Source organism: Oryx dammah, unplaced genomic scaffold (genome assembly GCF_014754425.2).
Source record: "Oryx dammah isolate SB20612 unplaced genomic scaffold, SCBI_Odam_1.1 HiC_scaffold_11050, whole genome shotgun sequence".
Taxonomy (NCBI): Eukaryota; Metazoa; Chordata; class Mammalia; order Artiodactyla; family Bovidae; genus Oryx; species Oryx dammah.
In genome coordinates this window covers 2,150,496-2,172,799 of record NW_024080444.1, presented here as the reverse complement: position 1 = coordinate 2,172,799, position 22,304 = coordinate 2,150,496, and the positions used below count along the sequence as shown (strand labels likewise).

At 35.1% G+C, this 22,304-nt stretch overlaps 1 protein-coding gene across 10 annotated transcripts in view; it reads right to left on the bottom strand.

The window, feature by feature from the left end:
• The window catches only part of LOC120860242 (nuclear factor 1 B-type), a 256,907-nt gene that overhangs the window by 62,265 nt on the left and 172,338 nt on the right, over positions 1–22,304 (bottom strand). For all 10 annotated transcript variants that reach the window (XM_040236036.1, XM_040236039.1, XM_040236040.1 and 7 more), the window contains exons 4-6: positions 10,939–11,007; positions 5,068–5,188; positions 1,907–2,025 (exon numbers count right to left, since the gene is read on the bottom strand). In XM_040236036.1, the coding sequence (XP_040091970.1) occupies positions 1,907–2,025; positions 5,068–5,188; positions 10,939–11,007 (309 nt within the window). The remainder of the gene's footprint in view (positions 1–1,906; positions 2,026–5,067; positions 5,189–10,938; positions 11,008–22,304) is intronic.

The following is a 22,304-nucleotide window of genomic DNA, read 5'->3' as shown; positions in this document are numbered from 1 at the left end:
TCAAGAGGTTTCAAAATGAAATCCCTCAATTTAGGCTGGGACATGAAAAATGACCAAGAATTTGCCAGGTGAAGAGTCAGAAGAGGAGTGTTCCAGAGGGCATGGCTTATATGAAGGTCTTGGGTGTTACACTTCCAAATCTAAACAAAGCAGTCGGCTCAAGCACAAGAAGGAAGCAGACAGCCCCTGCTGAGACTGGAGCAGTGGTCAGAGGCCAGAGGACCAGAAAGACCTGTGAATCGTGTGAGGGAATCCTGACTCTCTCCGAGGAGAAGCAGGATGTAACTGAAGCAGGGGAGTGATATGACGTTATGTTTTAAAAGATGGTTCTGTCTACAAAATAGATTGGGGAGGTAGGGTAGGATCTCAGAGCCCAAACTCTTCAGCTGGTTTTCAAATCCTTTCTTAAAATGACCTCCCATTATTTCCACTCACACAAACAGCCGCCAGCCACAGGGCACACACACGGCCGTTGGGAAACTTACTTCCCCACCTCAGTGCTTGACTCTGCTATTGTCTTCATCCACCCTGCCCCCTGCTTTACAGGTTAAAATCTCAACATGCTAAAGGAGACCCACCGGACTCCACCTGACTCAATGTCAATTCCTCCATGAAGACTATTTCACCATTCTTTAAATCCTATGGCACTCTAGAAAAACATGGAGCAGCAGAAAGGGAATCCTGAATTTTGGCTTTAACTGCTAAGCTTCAGGGCTATTTGGTTTCCTGAGATTACTGGACATGTAACTCCTCAACCCTCAGATACACTCGCCCAAGTTATGGACTGAAAGCCACTGATAATGAGCTTTTTTTTTTTTTTTTACACTTTTAATTAAATGGAGAATTTTAAAGACAACTTTCAAATACACTTTGTTCTGCTCTATAAGTCATTTTTGCACACATACCAACAAAGATTGTTAGCTAATCTTTGTTTCCATGTTTAATAATCTCTCTCTAACCGTGGCAAAAAGGCATGAGTATATCTGATGAAATATATTTAACCCAGTAGACTTTAAGAAAGAAAAAGGGCAAAGTGTGAATTTAAGGAGTCAAAGAATGCCTATTTTGAAATTTATATTTTTTCCTAGAGCTGCCCTAGAGTTAGGTTATAGTTTCATCTAGAAGAAATAACTAGATTGACTCAGACACCAAGTGTCTAACATCACACTTTTATTTATTGTTCACATTGTACCTACTTCCAAAAGAAAGCATGGTTTCTTTTAAATAAGAACTTTCAGTAACTGGCACCTGAGAACCGCTTAAAGTTTGGCTCCACCTTAAAATTCCCCATTAAGAGGAACAAACAGATCTGACTGAATTAGAATTTATGCTCCTGCTATAATCCAACCAACTATGGCCAGACCATCATCAGTCACACACATACTGAGGTTTCTAAAAGATTATTCTGTCTAAAAAAAAAAAAAGTTCAATTTTAATAAACACATAAATATATGGGAATTTTGTAACTTCAATAACATTTGATCAGTTGCTGCTGCTGCCAAGTCGCTTCAGTCGTGTCCGACTCTGTGCAACCCCGTAGACGGCAGCCCACCAGGCTCCCCCGTCCCTGGGATTCTCCAGGTAAGAACACTGAAGTGGGTCGCCATTTCCTTCTCCAATGCATGAAAGAGAAAGCTCAGTCGTGTCTGACTCTTCGTGACCCCATGGACTGCAGCCTACCAGACTCCTCCGTCCATGGGAGTTTCCAAGCAAGAGTACTGGAGTGGGTTGCCATTGCCTTCTCCGATTTGATCAGTACATGACCTTAAAAATAACTGTACTGCAATCATTTCAGGAAGAAAAATAATCCATGTTGATTCAATTATGAAATATTGACTAAATGAAACTTATGGAAGGAGCTGACATTTTCCTCCACTGTCCCTAGAGGCAACTCCTTATCACTCACCTTGATCTCTTTCGTGCCATGTTCGACTTCCAGCAGCTGGTGAATTCGGAGAGGGATAAAAGTCTCCTGTAGGACTTGGTTCCATATTTTCATCTATGGATATAGTTTTGGGTCTTTTGCTGTTAAAATATGACAACAGTTAATGTTAATGGGAATTCTAGGAAGATGTGTAGCACCTGAAAGTTTATAATCTAAGAATCTTCTTGCTGGAGAAATTTCCACAAACACAAGTAATAATATCCCAGAAATAACGGTGAGTATTCAAGACATCAACAGGAGTAGCAAACATTTCCAGCTTTTTGTATCATTTATTGTAACAGAGTAGAATTATATTTGTGTAATGAATAGGATGTCTCTTACATTTATTTACCTTTTGAAATATATTTCCAGTAGTAAAGTACTATTTTTGGTAGTTAAAAAGTGAATTCTTAATGTGATATGTATACTAACTTAAAAACTGTTAAGATTGCACATAACTCATAATTATCAATATTAATAACGTTCATTTGTACAGCACTTGCCATTAACAATGTAATCCTTTCATATGAATTCACAGATAAGTAAGGTCCATAACCTTTCTAAACTCAATTTAATTATCTGTAAAATGGAAACAATAAAACATTGCTCAAAGGGGAATTGTAGGGAGGATTAAATGAGTTATTAAATAAACAGCTCATACATTTAGTGGCTAGCACTTATTAAATAGTAATTATTAGTAACCCTATAATTAATAATATTAAAAATTTATAGTACTTCACTGATTATAAACTGTTTCATATATTCTTATTTACCTTTCCCTAAAAAAAAAAATACACTTGTTGATCTTTTACTCTTAAGGTCAACCATGAAAATTGTCATTGCGAAATTCAAACCCAATGGTATAATTCCAAAATAATATATTTTAATAAAGAAAACATGGTTTTATCACAATAACTAAGAAAAATGAATATTTAGAGCCATGATTAAAAAGCTATTCTATGCCACATGCAATATTGCTTAATATATGCCTTCATATCTCTCCACCAATATTCTATTAAACAGTTATGAATATGAAAATGGATATTTTTTCCTTAAATTAAAAAAAAATTCTTATTCACATCCATGCAGGTAAAAACTAAAAAAAGGAAATCTTCTTAATAAACTTGAGGTAGTGATAAAATCCCATGGACAGAGGAGCCTGGTAGGCTGCAGTCCATGAGGTCGCTAAAAGTCAGACACAACTGAGTGACTTCATTTTCACTTTGCACTTTCATGCACTGGAGAAGGAAATGGCAACCCACTCCAGTGTTCTCGCCTGGAGAATCCCAGGGACGGAGAAGCCTGTTGGGCTGCCGTCTATGGGGTCGTACAGAGTTGGACACGACTAAAGCGACTTAGCAGCAGCAGCAGCAGTGATAAAAAAACCTAATGTCATAGGATTTCAGAGTTGTAACTGACTTAGAAGCCACACACATAATCCAATCCTCCACTTTATTACAAGTAGGGAGACAAATTTGAAGAAAATCAATTGTCCAGAGCATGTTAATTGTAGCAGCCTGACTTCCTAGACTGTACTCTTTCAAAATCCTTGAAACCTGTGCATGTCTGAGTATACTCATAGATACATTTGTGATTAAGATTTAACTCACAACTCCCAAACAATTAACATTATGTAGAAGATGGCAATTTCTATTAGTGTTAATTCACAGTGAGAATAAATAGTAGATATTTAGTTTCTTTCTAGGGTATCCAAAATTACAATGTATTTTTAAACCCCTCCTTCAATCTTAACTCTTTCATCTGTGAATCAACAGTAAATATAGGAACACTTGAAATGAGGGAGAAAAGATTTTCATAAGGAAATAAAAGATAAATGTTTTTTAAAACTTTTTTATTCTAAATGACATAGTATTATATTTAATACTGAATGATCATGAGGAAACAGCTGGGTGGACAAGATACTGATCCATCATATAAAATAAAAATATTACTATTCACATTTTAAACTTAGAAAAATCAAAGCATTTTAAACAAATTACCATATCACAGACAATTTTAATAATAAACCTAATACTTGCTATGAAATCTTACTATAGGAAAACACAGTTTGACCATAAATGACACACAATTAAATTAGCTAATAAATGTACAAATGTGCACCGCCCCATAATTAATCCAAATGCAATTAATTTTTGTTACTGAGACTAGCATAGGAAAATGGTTATCCAGATTCTTTATTTTTTAAAGTTGATATTATAAAATACATGTGTTGCTCTGGAATTCACGTAGGATCTTTTATCTGATCATGGGTATTTTTAGTGCTCTGAAGGTGAGATTGGTCTTTCTGTATTAAAGATTCAACCTCTAAAAAACCCAATAAAACTACAATATCTGTTTATCTTGCCTTCTCATTCACTCAGCCCTTTTCTATCATTCTACAATAAAGGAACTTATCATGAAATTCTAATGCACAATAACTTTCCAAGCTAATTTTCCCTCATTTAAATAGAAGATTTCCTTTTAAACTCCTGAAGGTTACAATTAGAAGGTCAAGAGAGAAAAATGAGAATGTCAGCAGAGAACTAAAAGACAAAGTCACCTCACTGTAGCTCTTTCCCAACTGGTTCAGCCAAATCTCAGAGCAGGTAATACTTTCACTGCTAACTAAAAGTTAACTAAATTATTCAAAGAGCATCAACTAATTGAAGAACTTGGCAAACCTGTGGCCTAGAATAAGGCCTTTTAAAGTTAAATAAATGATACATTTTATTTTTCACTTCATTATCCCCAGTTTGGACATGGTATTAGGATAAAAGTTGGGTGGATCAATCCTAAACCAGGGCAACATCATTTTTAAGGTCACCAAAATAATTATATGACTTGTGAAATTACAACACTTCATAGAAGATAAAAATCATATTAATACATTTTCATAGTTCCCTTGTCTCCCCACCCCCAAAATGATTGTTTAAAATGCTCTGAACAACAATTACACTTAACTTTCAAATTTCAAAATAAGTTTAACCAAGAAAGATTAAAACTCTGTGAAAAATCAACAAAAAATCTTGAACTGTTTGTTTTATTTCCCTGCTGTTTACCGGCAAATGCATCTGTGTGCATGTCTCCCTACCTACCTATTTGCATACCAGACTGAGAAGAAAAGCAGTTCCTCTCTCAGTTACCTGCTTGGTGGAGAAGACAAAGACCTCTGAAGATTGACCCCCGAGTTCATGTCATGATAGTATGGTTGGCTTGGGATTTCTCCAATTGGAAAGTTGACTCCAGTTCCCTGGGTTATGGGCGCTGAGGAACAAGACAACAAAAAGAGCATTGGGAATGGCATTTAGTACTGTCTTCTCTATTCAGGTATAATCTCATATTTTCCATGCCTCTGGGCAAGGATGAGAGGAATTCTCTTTACCTTAAGACTCTAGTATCAACTGTCCACTGGTTAAGACTTGAGAGCATCCTCACTATGCCAGTGTTCAAGTGTGGAAACTCAAGGCACTAGGACGGTCATTGCTGGTTATCCCTTCCTCTACTCACACTGCCCAAGCTTCTTCATTCAGTCCTTACTGTTAGCCGTCACTACATCTGCCATCCCACTAGTCTATGGATGCGCCACAGGGAACACACATGCTGATTATTGCTCAGGACAAAGCAAGGCCCTTTGTACTAACTCAGCTCTTAAAAATCAAATTATTGTTAAATAAATCAAATTAAAATATTTCCATAAAAAGATTATTTTATAATAATAATAACATTAATATTAAAGTACATTAGATATCATATTTATAATTATTTGATATAAAAATAATTATTGTATTAGGCAAGTATATAAGTAAATCAACAAATATGAAATAAAAGTCAAGATTTCTTTTTCCAAAATACATATTCGGTTTCATATATGAATGGGAAGTACAGTTTTACTCTATGTCTTGTTTTTTAAAAAGTTTATATGCCCAACTTCATAAGTCATTTAAAATATACTCTAGGAGTTTTATACTTTAAGGTATAAATCAAGAAGTCTTTTTAGTTTGCTGATATATTGTGAACTGAGATTTTTGATGTAAGCATTGGTTGTCATATCATGGATTACAGCTTTCTAAATTTTTAAAATTGGTTTCTAAACTTCTTGAATAAATCTTTCAGGCAGCACATTCTGTTAGAATGAGGAGAGTACTGGGAAATAGACAGACAATATTTTAACTCCCTCTGCCATTTATGTGCTATAAACCTCAGTTTCCTGAACTGTAAAATGAGAATTATAATAAGCTATCAAATATGACTATTTTGAGGATGAAATGAGGTAAGGAGTGATAAAAGTCTATCATGATGCCTAGTGGATAACAGATATTCAACATGTGTGAGTTCCCTTTTCTTACTTTCTCCCCCAAAACTCTTCCCTGGCAACCTACAGTGGTTAGCAAAGATGAAACGGTCCAAAAACCTATGAATAGCAGTAAATAGGTGCAAATGAATCTATCCACTGAAGGTCTGTGCATTCAACAAGTTATTGTATCCATTATTGACAGGTGCCGAAAGGGACACAAAACTGTCTGAGATATAAGATAGTTCCTGTCCTTAATAAGACACATTGGGCAACAAGTTGGATAAACAAAATAGTCATGAAAAGCACGGAAATACAAGCATAATGCAGATTATAGTGAAACTTCCAAAAGAATGACATGATCAACAAATGCTATAGGATTTCAAGGGAAGAAGAATCCAATATAAGCTTGAATGGTCCAAGAAATCTGCAGAAAGCCACAGCTGGCCCAGGGCTCTAGAGGATGAGGGGGGTACTAAAGGGAAGTTACTCTAAATAGCAGTTGTTACAAGAGCAAGGTCATGGGCAGAGATGACATGCGGGGTGGAGATCAGCCAGGTTGGAGTCAAAGGACAATGATTAAGAATAAATTCTATTTTTTCACCTGTTTTCACCAGGCCTTCAAGATCATCAATGAGGGAAAGTCTATTCTAGCCCAAGGCAACCCTAGAGCCTCTGAGATTCACACTACAACAGAGAGTCCACTTTATCTTCCCCTTTCTCCAAATTAACCTCATGTTAAGTATAAAATTCCAAAGGGACCACTGATTTTCAAGGAATTTTTCTCATGTAGAATTTTTAATAGATATCTGAAATGTGTTCACTATCAGTTGAATTGTATTTCAATATCAGACAGGCCAAGACTAACAAAGTATCTTTTTAGAAAATGTGATTAGAAAGTACGCGCTTTATTGCAGAGAAATAATCAAGGAATATACAATGGATATAGCTCTATTAAAAATTAAGTCAAAATAAGTTAATACACACAAGATTAGTCTCAGCTCTAAAGATCTGCAGTTTCTGCCTGCTGTTAGGTTGTTCATATTACATAATATGATTTAGCTTCATTTTATATAAACATGCTAGTTTTCAATGTATAACTATGCCTAATGGCTTCAGTTCTTTGGACAGTTAAAATGTAGTTGCTTGTTGTGGCTTGAGGTACACCAGAGGTTAAAAAAAATGCAAGGTAAGAAATCCCACAATAACCACATGCTTTAAAGTTTATTATTAGAACCATGTTCTACGTGACATTGGAAAGCAGAGTAGCGCTGGAAGGAGGCATTTGAGGGGCTCAGTGAAAGTAAAACAATCTGTTTGGCTTTCGACGGTAATAATGGATACAATTCAAAGAACTGAGTTACCAACAGGAAACTTACATGTTATATCTTATATCAATTAGCTGCAATTTATTAAGCTCATGCAATATTTAGACAAAGATTTGTAGTTACTATTTAATAAACATATGGCATGACAGTCAACACAGATTGCTTGACCATAAGCATACTAGGTATAATTTATAGGAAAATGACAATTACAGATCTTTGGAAATATTGTTTTTTTTTCTAAATTTTGTACCAGAAGGATTATTTCAAAATATCAAGGAAGCAACACAAATAATTTATTTACAAATATTGTATGATCTCACTTATATGTGGAATCTAAACAAAAAACAAGCTCATAGAAAAGTTTACTAGAAGTGGGTATTAGTGGGGAGGGAGAATTGGAGGAAGTCAGCAAAATGTAAAAACTTCTAGTTATAAAATAAATAGATGCTGGGGATGTAATGTACAAAACAATGACTATAGCTAATGTAGCATATATATATATATATATATAAAGCAGTTAAGAGAGTAGATCCTAAGAGTTCTCATCACAAGGAAATACCATTTTCTCTTTCTCTCTCTTTTTGACAGCTGCATGACTGCATGAGATGATAGACATTAACTAAACTTACTATGGTATTTCACAGTGTATGTCAGTCAAGTCATTATGCTATATACCTTAAAATTATATAGTGCTACATGTCAACTAAGTCTCATTAAAACTGGGGCAGGGGTGTGAGGACAAGACGGAGAGTGAAGCTTTAGTCATGGCTTAAGAAAAAACAAAAGCATTTTGTATACAGATTTACACACAAGCAATGTAAAATTTAGTGTAGATTTTGACACTAAATGGGAGATTACAGAAATTAAAGTTGATTAATAATGAACACGGCCAAATTCTAAAACAGCACATGCACAAAATTTATCTAATGACAAAGTGTATAAGAACAGCAAGTCCCGGCCTATTTAAAAGCCTCAGGAAAAACTTCTATCAGATGCAAAGATCATTGTTAGCACCTCTCCCAGAGAGCAGCAAGGGGCCTTAAGGCTGCAAATCATGTTTAAGAGGCTGCCAATACCCTCTTAGAAACCAAGCTCAGAAGAACCTCAGATTCTAAGGGTTAGAGGGCAACCCTTAATCTCTCTTATTGTTCTCCTCACTCCAAAAGCGGATCCTAAATCAACTTTTAAGATGGAGATAATATCGTTCACCAGAAAGATCACTATCCTAAAATTGAACAGCTTCATTAGCTAAAGTCAACATTCACATTAGAGGGTCATACCAGAGTAAAACCCCACAGGACAGAAACCATTAACATATCGTAAACCCTCAAGAAGTCAGAATTTGTGATGTACAGCAAAAGGGTTGTGCTGAAGTTGATGTTTACTTAGCAAACCCTATTTCATAAACAATGCAGTTCAATTGTATAAATAAGGTTATAATGTAGATATATTAAACACTTAGGAGAATAACTTCTCAAGCATTTCAGAGACACCTATTTACATATGGGATAGAAAATGTTTGCTGAATTAATTAGCTAATGAATGAATATAGATAATTAACATACTAATTACAAATCAGTAATGTTTGTTATAACAGATAACTTAAAAATCTCTAAGAGAGGAGAGTGTGATTTAAGAAAGAATGAATGATGTATGTTAAATTTACCTCACTTCTGAACTGTTACAGAAATATATTTTTTAAGTTTCAAATTCAGATTTCTCACAGTATCAGTCTGGGTTTTTATAAGTTTTTATATGGCTCTCCCATAACATCTAACATAATGTTGCCTCTAATGAGGAACTAATAATATTTTCTGACAGATAACACTATTATCCTTATAAGAAGGATAGAAATATAAAACAGAAAATTACAAATTTAAACAAATTATTTCATAAAGTCTCACAACTGTAGCAGCATAGCCTCTCTGCTAAAGAGAAACACACACACACACACAACCACCCACCTTCAAATACTCCCTTTCTTACACAAGTGGTAGTAAGTCACTCAGGCACGTTCCTTTACAAATTAAATATAAACATAAAAAGTTCAAATACCGCAGTCTTAGCACAACACATATTGATCAGGAAAAACACAGAAGTCTCATGGCCTTGGTCAGTGAAATAGACCACCAAAATCCTCTTGCCTAGCAAACATGAATCCAATAGATACAGGGATACAGGATATGAAGTTCTGGTCACTTATACTACTCCTTTGTCAACAGACGAAGGCAGAAGTATTTGGGGCGTAATATTTATCCACTGCAGAATTATGTCAGAAAGAATGCTACTAAAGTCTCAAATGTTTCTTTACAGAACTCTCTGAAATACAGGCTAGGTGCACTAGTCACTTCAGAAATCTGTATTTGAGAAACTACAGTTCCAAAGACAAAGTCACCGATGGCATTGGAGACTACTTCACTGAATGCCATGCTAAAGTACTACCTATACTTAGCCTCAGTAACTCATTTTTTTGTTGTTGTTCTTTTTGAATCATCATAATTCTTGTTCATGACCTCTGAATTTGACCCAAGTGAAAAACACAGCTGAAACAGGGACCAGAGTGGCCCTACATCGTCTGAATAAACCATTTCAAACTGTGACACACCCTATCAAAATGCCAGGTGAAAATACAGCCATCAAAGGTACATACATAAGCTAAACCAAAGAAGAGAGCAAGTAGAAATGAGTCACTCCCTTCAGCATAATCAATGAGATGAAAACTGCCTCTTACATATATCTGCAGACACCATCATAATAACTAAAAGAGGTGATCAAGAAAACTTCCTCCTTGCTTAGTTAGCTAGCTGACCAGGTAAACTTAATCGAGAAAATTCTCCTCCGGCTGCCAAGAATGGTGTCTCAGGTGAGGTGGCCAGTGAAAACAATTTGGCATTGTTTTGGATAACAATGCTTTCTATCTATATCCAACTACAATCTGCAAAGTTAATTTCTGCATCCCTCTACACTCTGCCTGTTAGCGTGTATATCCTGTACATCTCCAAGTCCCCACCAAAATGTTAGCAAAATGAAAAAGCACTTATCTACAGGAAACTTATGTGGGTTATCATAACAACACTGAGTACATTTAATTAATCACACTTCCTTTGATATAAATGACCATCTATGGTCACAGAGTGAACAGTGAATTAAATGAATACCAACAACACAGCAAGCAGAACAAACTCCAAATTATTTTTGTACTACAAAAAGTACTGATTTAAATGCAAATATTTCAGAAAGCCAGACAAATTCACTTGTGAAATCAAAAAGTTAGAGATTTTAGAAGCTCAAATTCTCCTAATACATAGTTCCCTTCATACTGTATTTCACTTTCAAAATATAAAACATTTTAAGTCATACTGTATAATTAAATAATAAGAAAAGAGTTTACTTACTTCTGGATACCCTCACAAGTTCTGATACATTGAAGACTCCAGATTTTACAAAACTATCCTCAAGGTATCCTGAAAATAAACATCAAGAGGAAAGAGATCAACATAAGCAGGAAGCAAATAAATGATTTAACACTAGAATCCACTCAAGTGTTTCAAACCAAAGGTTCGACTAAAAACCAAGTATGCGTACAACAAAGATACGTAAAAACAAAATGCTGGTGAAATGCAAATGGGTCTTTTAAAACAAAAGTTTACAGTTTAGGAGCTAAATAATCTCTCAGAAAAAAATTTTAACTTTCCAAGTGTACAAGGCAATCGGTCTGGTTTTCTGCGCCATGGCTCATGCATAGGGAATGAAGGTTTAGGGGCCCTCGGCCAGTAGCACCTGGTAGACTAAAGTCCAACCATTTGAAAAAAAAAAAGAAAGAAAGAAAGAGGAAAACCACAACCACAATTAGCACCTTGTTGGAATTACTTCAAAGATCTCTGGAAACCACTGTTCTTTAACAAATCCTTCCCTGAGTAAAGAAGAGTGAGTTGCTGTTACCAGCCCTCCCACCTTTGTTCCCTTCCTGAATCACACAAAAGCAGAACCGGCACACAGAGCAAATACTTCACACGGACCTATTTCCGTGCACCTTTAATATACCTCACACAATTTCACTGCTTTCTCACTCTGCTGCCACTCCCTGGTACTCCATTTCAAAAACAGGATCCTTCTTCTGGCAAAGAGTGGTGATGCCAGACCTCCAGGAATGCCTCCTGACCCTTCAGGGACCTCCACCGGTCAGGAGCCAGAGTAAGTCAAACAGGCTTTCTGGCTGGCCTAGCTCTGCCCAGGACTGGAGGTGGCACTCTCACCACCTGTCCTGTCCCCAGGTTCTAGCCAACGAGAAGAAAGTTTATCGGTGGTGAGGAGGGGAAGAACACCTCAGGTAGATGCAGTGTGGACACTCTCTGCTGCCCCAGGGAGAGAATAAGTGTGAAAATCCTCAGTATTCGAATGCTTCCAGGAAAAAACTCTAAATTCCAAGAAACGGCAATTTGATCCAATGCTGCAGAACACTTTGGGGCTGACTGAGAGATTGGATTTAGTGTAGGAAAGACAGGCACGAGTGGTTTAGCAACATGGTACACTCACGTCAAAGAGCTGGGCTTTGACTCCTGACTACACTTTGCCACCATGGCATCCTGGAATAATTAATCATAATAATTAATAATGAACTTATAGGAATTAATAATAATAATTGTCCTGGAACATTAGACTCTTTGTGCCTCAGAGTTTTCATTCATATATTAAAGATAATATCAATAAAATTAGCTACCTTACAGAGTTATGAATAAGTGAGATAAAACTATAAAATGCAGAGTAGGCACAGATTAAACATTACCAATAAATTAGGACTGGCTCATGGAGGCAACAATCATGCACACACTGAATTCCAGTCTCAAGATAACTATAAATAACCATTTAGAAACTTTTCCAGAATGAGAGTCACCACCCTACTTTTTAACCATACATAGCATGAAAAGACAGAAAATCATTTAATTAGTACATATATTTCACTGTTGGGAATAAACAGAGGAGCTCTATATGTCTGAAGGCTGTCTGAACACTGTTTTATATCCATCCATTCACCTTCTTTAGAAAAAAGAATAAAAGAATGAGAAGAAATTATGAGATCTCAGCTGGTGATAAAACTCAGGTCTCATATTAAATCATTACTTTAAAAAAGATATACATTTTCAAGAGGATAAGAACTAAATGTCCCCACTTAATGCAGCTCTATTTTAAGAAACGCCTACTTCTTGAGCAATTAATTTTATGTCAGGCTGAATTCATTTCAGTGATTACTGAGAAACTTTCAGATAGATACCACTGTACAAAGTGCTAAAAGCCACTGAGACAGAAAAGGACATCAACTCCCGCTCTGTAGCTGGAGACAAAGACAGTTCTAATTTCCTGATAGGTTATCATTATTGTTTTTGTTGTTCTAAAGTATAATAGCTTACACTGTACTTTATGTATAGTCAACATTTCACATATGACAAGTACATTAAATATAGAGACTTTACTTATCATGATGACAGCTCGTGTGCTTAACCAACCAGACAAGGTTATTCGCTCTGTAAAGGCCCACCCTCACGTCGTTCTCACATAGCTGCCTCTGATCAGAAGGCCCTCTATCCACACTCAACTCTCAGCCTTCCGTGTCCAGCTCAGCCACCACCTGCTCCATAAACTGCTTCTCCACCCTCCTCTCCCAACCCCTGCGCCAGCTAAAATTGATCTCTTTTTCTATATTCACATAGCACCGGGTTTGTACTTACTTTACATCACTTTGTACATTCAAGTTTTCCAAGATAACTGTTTTCAAGTCTTGTGTTTTTTTCTTATTTGGGGGAATGACTGGGTTTTGTTCATCTCTGTTTCTCCCCTAACAACTAACTCAGAGCCCACATATATACTAACCAGCAAACACTTGCAGAAAAAAAACTGTAAAATTCAACTTTTTGAAACATGGTCACAAATGCATACCTTAATAATTTTATAACAATGAAGATAAAGATAACTTAAGACTGAAGGATAATTTTACTGATTCTTGTTATTCCCTGGAATTTGTTTGCCTAGTTTATTTAAGTTACTGGGCAGAATGGGAAAGTGTAATGATTACAGTCAGGTTATATCTCTAACTTTGTTGTGTAACTAATGTACAACTTTAGGCATTTAGTATAAAAAAACTACCAAGGCACCAGGAGTGTTCAAACAGCTCACAAATAGTTATAAATTGACAAATGAGTGAATAAATGGTAAATATTTCCATTTATTTATATAAATTATACCACGTGTACCCTGATGCTGGGAAAGATTGAGGGCAGGAGAAGAAAGGAGTGACAGATTACGAGATGGTTGGATGGCATCACTGACTCAAGGGACATGAATTTGAGCAAACTCTGGGAGATAGGGAAGGACAGGGAAGCCCGGGGTGCTGCAATCTATGGGGTCACAAAGAGGCAGATACGACTTAGTGACTGAACAATACAGGCTAACATTTCAATATATGGATATTATCTGAAGTTCATTTCCTTATTACTCCAGAGTAGTCAGGACTCTATTTGCTTCATGCTCTAGTCATATTCATTAAGATGGAGTGATGCATGGTCCATTAGGAACCAAATCCTAAGGTAGCAAATAGCCACCACAAGGTAATTCTACCAGGAGGAAGACAGGAAGTCATTCTATCACATGGAAAAGGGAAGGCAATTCAGAACGTTGCAGGATGCTTCTCCACTCCCTATCCCCAATTCCCCAAGTTCCAAGGAATTTGGATCTACAAGGAAAACTGAAAGAGCTATTTTACTAAAACTGTGAAAGGCATTAGAAGTAGGTCCAAACTGCTTTGGCACCCACAAGCAAAATTGCAACATCATAGGTCCCACTGGGCTCCACTCCTGCATGGGGCATAGCAAGATAACAATGACACCATGACCTCATGTGGGGCAGGGACGGGGGTTGGTGGGAATCAGCCAAATGGAAGCCTGGGAGAGACACCTGAAGCAGACAGCTGCCCCCTTCATGCATGTCTGCAAGCAGCACAGCCTTTACAGTGGACAGGCATTACCTAAGATGAGGCAGCCTAAAGAAAAGAATCAGGGGATGATATGGTACTTGGACAGCTAATTGTGCTTGCTCACAAGCATACAGGAGATAGTCCTTAAGGACTCTGGCAAAATAAGTGGAGAGGATCACGCAGCGGGTCATGAGCCCTGCTATACAGTATAGAAGGTAAGACTCAGCACAATGCAGGTTCCTGCTGTTAACACAACCCCATCTGAACCTCCAGGCTGTTGGGGCCTTCTAAAAACATGGTTTGCATGTGTTATATAGACCACTGTGAATCTAGAAAAGCTGACACAAAGGCCAAAGATCTTAAAGCAATTTGGAGACATTCATTTAGCAAACTCCCTTTATCTACCAAAGGAAATATGAGCATCTCTGAGACAGAGCAGCTGCTTAATGGTTACAGAGCAATATTACACAACAGCTTATGCCAGGAAGCAAAGAACAACTTAGCATTTATGTGATGCTGTATTTACACTACATGTATGCTTTTTAAAAAATAAAATTGAGTAGGAAATAAAGACCTTTGCAAACAGAAAATTCTCAAAGGCAATATCAAATTATATTATTTTACACTTTTTATTTTTCTCTAACAAAAGCAACAATAAATCGCTACTCAGAAGTTAATATAGTGTTTAACCTCCTTTACAAACAATAACAGAGTGACACAATGGCATATCTAACTGCTAATATCTCAAATTATAATCAGCACCATTTAAATGTTAAACAACATTCACACAGAAAATCCAAAGGAAGACTGATAATGGCTCATTTTTATGGTCTACTGTGTTCTATTCTTGAAATTAAAAAAAAAAAACCCACGGAAAGCAGTTATTAAATTCATGAAAGCTGTCTTTGAGTATTTGAAGGACTGTTAATGTAGATGGTGGATTAGACTTATTCTGCATAGTCCAGGAACTGTTTTTTTGGCTCAGTAAACAGATTTGTCACCCAATAAGAAAAGTCCTAGAAAGGAATGTGAAACCTTGCAAAGGTAATAATAACCAAGACACGCCAAGCTACGAAAATCTTAGAAAGCATGAGTTCATGCCAAGTTCGTAGTTATCCTCAAGTTGTTACCATTTTACAGATGAGGAAACTTGTATCCACAAACATAGGGGGTTTCCCAGTGGATATCAAGACCCCTACCCCCGCTACTGCATTTAAGAATTCTCATTATGGATAGGAAATTGGGTAAGAGTGTCTCAAAAGCCCACTGAAACACTTAGATTCCACTTTTTCTTACATGGCGGTTTTCCTGTTAGTTTCCTTGCGTTGTGCATTTGGAAAAAGAAGAGGACACTGGATATCTCACAGGCATGCTCCAGCTGTGGGATTCTTCCAATTGTTCACTCCTTCAACCGAGTGTAAAGATGCCTAAATCCTTTTGCTAATGGATGCAAAGGGCAAGAACACTGGATTATTTCATACTGACTCTTTGCTGATCTTCATAAAACTTCAGCTACAAAACCTAACAGACTGGTTATTTTCTAAGACAGGGCTCTCTTCAGTTTCCTAACTGGTCTGAACTGTCCATGGTTAAGGATGGAAACTATGATTATAAAATAGATACACTAATTATTGCAAAGACAATGATTCTCTGCACAGAGACTGAACCTCAGCCTACAGCTAAGGATAACATTTTAGTATTAGTTTAGAATGAAGTTTGTGCTTCAATATGAAATGTAAATCCCTGATGGTTATTTACATGATCTAGCAGAGAGAACTTTTCTGACTTTAACATACTCTGATAGTACTACATTAATACATTTTTTTATGTTTGTTTAGTTTTTCCTTCCAGTCCATTAAAATTTTCCTACATATATAACATATAAACATGTATTTTTATAAAACTGATATCAAATTTAAATAAATACATATCCTTACTTTTTCTAATTAACATTATATCTTTTCCTTTTAATTAAATAGCATGATTTTAATGCCTGTATCATATTATACTGCATGGCTGTATCATACTTTATTTGACCACTCTCCTATTGTTTGGCATTTTAGGTTATTTCCCATTTTAAAAAATATTATAAACAGCACTGCCATTAACATCCTTGTACACAAATCTTTGTCAGCAATTCTTGTGATTTTCTTAGGCTGGAGTTCCCAGAAGTGGAATTACTGGGTCAAAGGACATAAACTCTTTTAAAGCTCTTGGTGAAAACTGTCAAGCTACTTTCCATAAAGGTTTTTGCCAATTTATATTCCCTTGGGCAGATCGTGAGTGTTTCATGTCACCTCCCTGTTGCCAGAATTACATATTAGTCATATTAATAGGATTTGTTTTTAATTGTGGATAGTTGATAGGGAAAAGATATCATTACATTAATGCTATAATTTTCACTAATTATAATAAGGTAGGATTTTTTCAGAGACATACTCATTATTTCTTTGAAGAGAACATTCATATACATGTAAATAATGAGTGCTAGCAGGAATATTTACTCATAATAGTAACGAGAATACTTTTAGTAATAATTTGGCTATTCATTGATGATTGATTCCTTTCTCAGTATTTGACATATTCACTTGTTTCTAGTTTTCTCAGAGTTTTTTAAAGTTTTCTGATCAGAATAGTATTATTATTAAATGCCTTTTTGGTCTTGTAGAGATTATCCTTTTTAGCCCTTATAGCATTTTTTGTTGTTACATATTACAGAATTCTTATATTATCTTTGTTGGTTCATGGTACGTACCTCTTTAATTTACTGTTGAACTGGTTTATTGACAGTTTCTTCCAAATTCCCGATATGTAGGTGGGATACTTTTGTAGGAATTTTTGTATTTTATTTTTTAAGTTTTTATATCAGGGTTATATGTGTGCTTCATAAAATGGATTGGATGAGTCACTATCCTTTATGAAAATAAAATACAAAAAGTTGAAAGTCTAGAAAAACTCACTGATAAAATCATCTTCCCAGAATCTGTTTCAGTGAAGATTCTTAGACAACTATTAGTCTTTCAAGAATTTTATTCCTATTGTCTGGCCTTGAAACAGTATTATTACAAATTATTAAAGAAAATCAATTTTTGCAGGTTTTTAAATTTCTTAGCACATATACTTTATGGTTTACTAAGTGGATTATGTTTATTTTTACTATATTGAAATTATAGTAAAATAAATATTATATATTGTTATAATATACTATAATTAATATAATTATATTAAACTACATTAAACTATACTAATAAATTAACTCTGTCACTTACTATGTAAACTTAAGAAAAGCTAAGCAATTGTTCTATGCCCCCTATTTCTCTTCTTTAAAATACAGATGATAATCATAGTACCACTAAGTCAATATGTATTACTGTAAGTCAGGCTGTATTATTATTTTCAAATAATAACAAAAGAGGTGTTTAATTCTAAGAGTAAGAAAGGGAAGGTAGAATTTTACAGTGAGGAAACAAAATGTAATAGAAGCTAATCAAGACAGCCAAAATAAGGATATAAGGTGTGAAAATAAATGATTAGTATAAAGTAAAATAGGAAGAATAAAATCAAGTATATCAATCATTACAACAAGATTGAAGTGAATTATCCAATAGAGAGCATTAGATTAACTAAAGCATACAAAATCTAGCTATTTTTAAGGAACATACTTAAAACAAAATGAGAATAAGAACAAAACGTTGAAAATAGTAAGCAAAGAATTTCGGCAAATTAAAAAAAAAATCAGTGTCTATTAGCAATGATTAAGATGCAATTTAAGGTGAATTACAATAAACAGGATAAAGAACATTTTAATGAAGTACATAATTAATGAAGAAAATAAATCACATATCTCACATTCACCAAAATATTCTGGAAAATGCATAAAATGAAAGCCAATAAAATACAAGAAACTTGATAAAAGTATAATTATAGTGAGAATTCAGAATACATCTCTCTTAGATGTGAACATGACTGCTAGATAAAGACTCACTTTCTCTCATTCAAATACAACTTATACTTTGCTGGTATATCCACAGACATTTTATAAAAATTGATCATGTCCTTTACCAAAAAGAAAACGTTAACAAATTCTTAAAAGCAGAGAACTTTTTCTGGCCATCAGGCCATTCTGTCTCATCTTTGGCAAATAAAACTAAAAGCAAAAAAAAAAGTGACCATATCTTCTAACCACATGAAAATTAAGAAAATTAGTAATGAATCAAACAGAGAATCAAAAGAAAAACTGTCAACTATCTAGGAAGCAATGAAGAAAGAAAGACAAAAAAAAAGGAAAATTATTCACCATAGAAAAACAACAGAACAATCCAAGAAAAATTAAAAAGGGAATTAAAGACAAAAGCTGAAATTAGTAATATGGAAAAAAGAAAAATATTTAAAGCTAAAAAGGAAATATGATTCTCTAAAAAGTCAAGCAAAACAAAAAAATTATTTACAAGCTTCAAGTACAAGAATAGAAGGGAGACATAACCATAGAAACCAAATATATTAAAAGAATTATGAGAGATTAAAACATGAAACTTATTGACTTTGAAACTTAAATGGGCAAGTAACCAAAATTCAGCAAAGTGGAACCTGAACAAAGCAAATTGTACAGTGGTTCCCAAAATTCGCTGATCAATTGAAGCCCATGGGGTTCTTGAAAAACACTTTATGCTTGGTTTCCACTCCCAGCTATTCTGATTTAATTGGTATGGATGTGTCCCAGACATGCAGATGTTCTAAAAGTTCCCTAGGTGATTTCAATGTGCAACAAAATTTGGGGACCACCATGCTAGTCTTTTTTTATTCAAAATGTGATTCTAGAACCAAATGCATTGGCATAACCTGAGAGCTTATTTGAAATGCAGAAGCTCAGGTTCCACTGAGATGCTTAGAATCGGCAGCTTAATGAGCTCAGGTGTACTTTAAAATTTTAAAATCCTAGGACAACATAAATAAGTATTTTTAAAACCACCTTTAAAAATGGCATCAGGTACAGATGGGTGCACAGCTAGTTTTGAGCTATCCTTTACTTTGCCTTCAAATCTCAATGCTATTTACACTTTCCCAGGCTGTAGAGAATGATGACAAGCTACCTTATGAAGAAGGCTCTCTCATAACTCTTCATTAGGACAGCAAAGTTTAAATAACTAAACATGCAATGTCCCTTATCAAAATAAAGCAAGCAAACAACCAACCAAAAGTCATGCAAACATAAATGCATGTAATGCATTTATGCAAACATAAGTTGCAGTTAAATGCAACTTTGAGAATCCTAGATAAAATTGAATGCATTCAATTCATATATTTAAATTGAATATAATACTGTTATCAAAAGAATGATATGCTATATTATCATTAGAGTTTATTTCAGAAATGAGGGTAGTTCACTGTCAGGAAATTTATCCATATAATAGAGAAAAAAATTAAAAAACAAGCAAATGACAACAAAAAACAACACATGATTATGTCAATTGTGGCTGAGAATGTACTTGACTCCATGAAGAGAAGAAGGCTTCCCTGATAACAAATCTAAGCAGAAAAAGAGATAAAAGCAAACAATAGAGACTCTTAAGCAAAAGCCAAACTAAATTATCCTGAAAGGGCAAAATCAGTCTGCCATTCTTAGTTATCCAATCTCTTTAAATCTCTTCCTCTTTTCAGTCCTTAAAAATGTAGTCTGTAATAAACCAATAACAAAAAGGCAAATATTGTATGATTTCACTTAGGTGAGGTATCTAGAGCAGAAAAACTCCTAGAAACAAAGAAGAATGGAGTAAGAGAGAAGAGAGAGTTGTTATTTAATGGGTACAGAACTTCAGTTTTGCAAGATGAAGTTCTAGAGACCAGCTGTCCAACAAAATGAATAAACGTTACACTACTGAACTTTACATCTAAAATGGTAATTTTTAGTTATATGTATTTTACAACAATTAAAAAAAATGATCTGCAAATTGAGACCCAGATAATTGTTATTGTTATTGATATTCAAGAACTGCATTTTACATAGGAAATTATGTCTATAATCTTATTTACAATACTTGGCTTGCATGCTAAGTTGCTTCAGTCGTGTCCAACTCTTTGCAACCCTATAGACTGTAGCCTGCCAGGCTCCTCTGTCCATTACTTAGACATAAATTTCTATTTATTATTTTCATTATTAGTCTATTGGGCTTCCCTGGTGGCTCAGATGGTAGAAAATCCATCTGCAATTCTTTAGTTACAGCAGTTACAGGATATTTATAACCATCAGTATATATCTAAGGATTTTCTCTTACTAATTTTCTTTTTTTTTTTTTTTTTGGTGCATCACTTTGTCAACTGCAACAAGTTTTCAAGCAAAATTTTTACAAAGAAAATAAGGGACTATTTTTTGACACAACAAACAATAAAGACTATATTTATATCCCCTTTGACGAGAAATAAAACTCCTCAAACATTAAAAGAAATTCAGGTAACTGTTTTTCTCTAATCTCTACAAGATTCTCCTTTCTACTTATGAAATACAAAAACTGCAACAGCATAATATTTAGATATTATTACTATTGGCTGGAAATATCAGCCTTTTTAATTGGCATATTTAGATCATTTTTAGCTCATAAAAGTTTTCTTCATTTGTCCTTGATTCTATTTCATTCCTAAAATTTCTGATTTCTTAACAAAAAAACCTAAATTAATGTTTGATTTTCTATTCTTCCATCATAAACCTTTTTCCCAATTTTAACCTCTCTGCTTTTTTCTTTGCTTTTGGAACAAATATCTCAAGTTTGTCCTCTGTATCACTGATTATTTACACAACATCAGCTATCTTTTTTTATTTTTCCAATCCATATTTTAACTGTATGAAACCAGTTTTAGTTTTCCTGCTAATTTTTCTTTTTTAATTTAAATTCATTTATTTTAATTGGAGGCTAATTACTTTACAATATTGTATTGGTTTTGCTATATATCAAGATGAATCCGCCACGGGTGTACATGTGTTCCCCATCCTGAATCCCTCCCACATCCCTCCCCATACCACACCTCTGGGTCATCCCAGTGCACCAGCCCCAAGAATCCTGTATCCTGCATCGAACCTGGACTGGCAATCCGTTTCTTATATGATATTATACATGTTTCAATTGCATTCTCCCAAATCATCCCACCCTTTCCCTCTCCCACAGAGTCCAAAAGCCTGTTCTATACATCTGTGTCTCTTTTGCTGTCTCGCATACAGGGTTATCGTTACCATCTTTCTACCATATATATGCGTTAGTATACTGTAATGATGTTTTTCTTTCTGGCTTACTTCACTCTGTATAATCGGCTCCAGTTTCATCCATCTCATTAGAACTGATTCAAATGTATTCTTTTTAATGGCTGAGTAATACTCCATTGTGTATATGTACCACAGCTTTCTTATCCATTCATCTGCTGATGGACATCTAGGTTGCTTCCATGTCTGTCCTGGCTATTATAAACAGTGCTGCGATGAACACTGGGGTACACGTGTCTCTTTCAATTCTGGTTTCCTCAGTGTGTATGCTCAGCAGTGGGATCGCTGGGGCATAAGGCAGTTCTAATTCCCGTTTTTTAAGGAATCTCCACACTGTTCTCCATAGTGACTGTACTAGTTTGCATTCCCACCAACAGTGTAAGAGGGTTCCCTTTTCTCCACACCCTCTCCAGCATTTATTGCTTGTAGACTTTTGGATTGCAGCCATTCTGACTGGTGTGAAATGGTACCTCATTGTGGTCTTGATTTGCATTTCTCTGATAATGAGTGATGTTGAGCACCTTTTCATGTGTTTGTTAGCCATC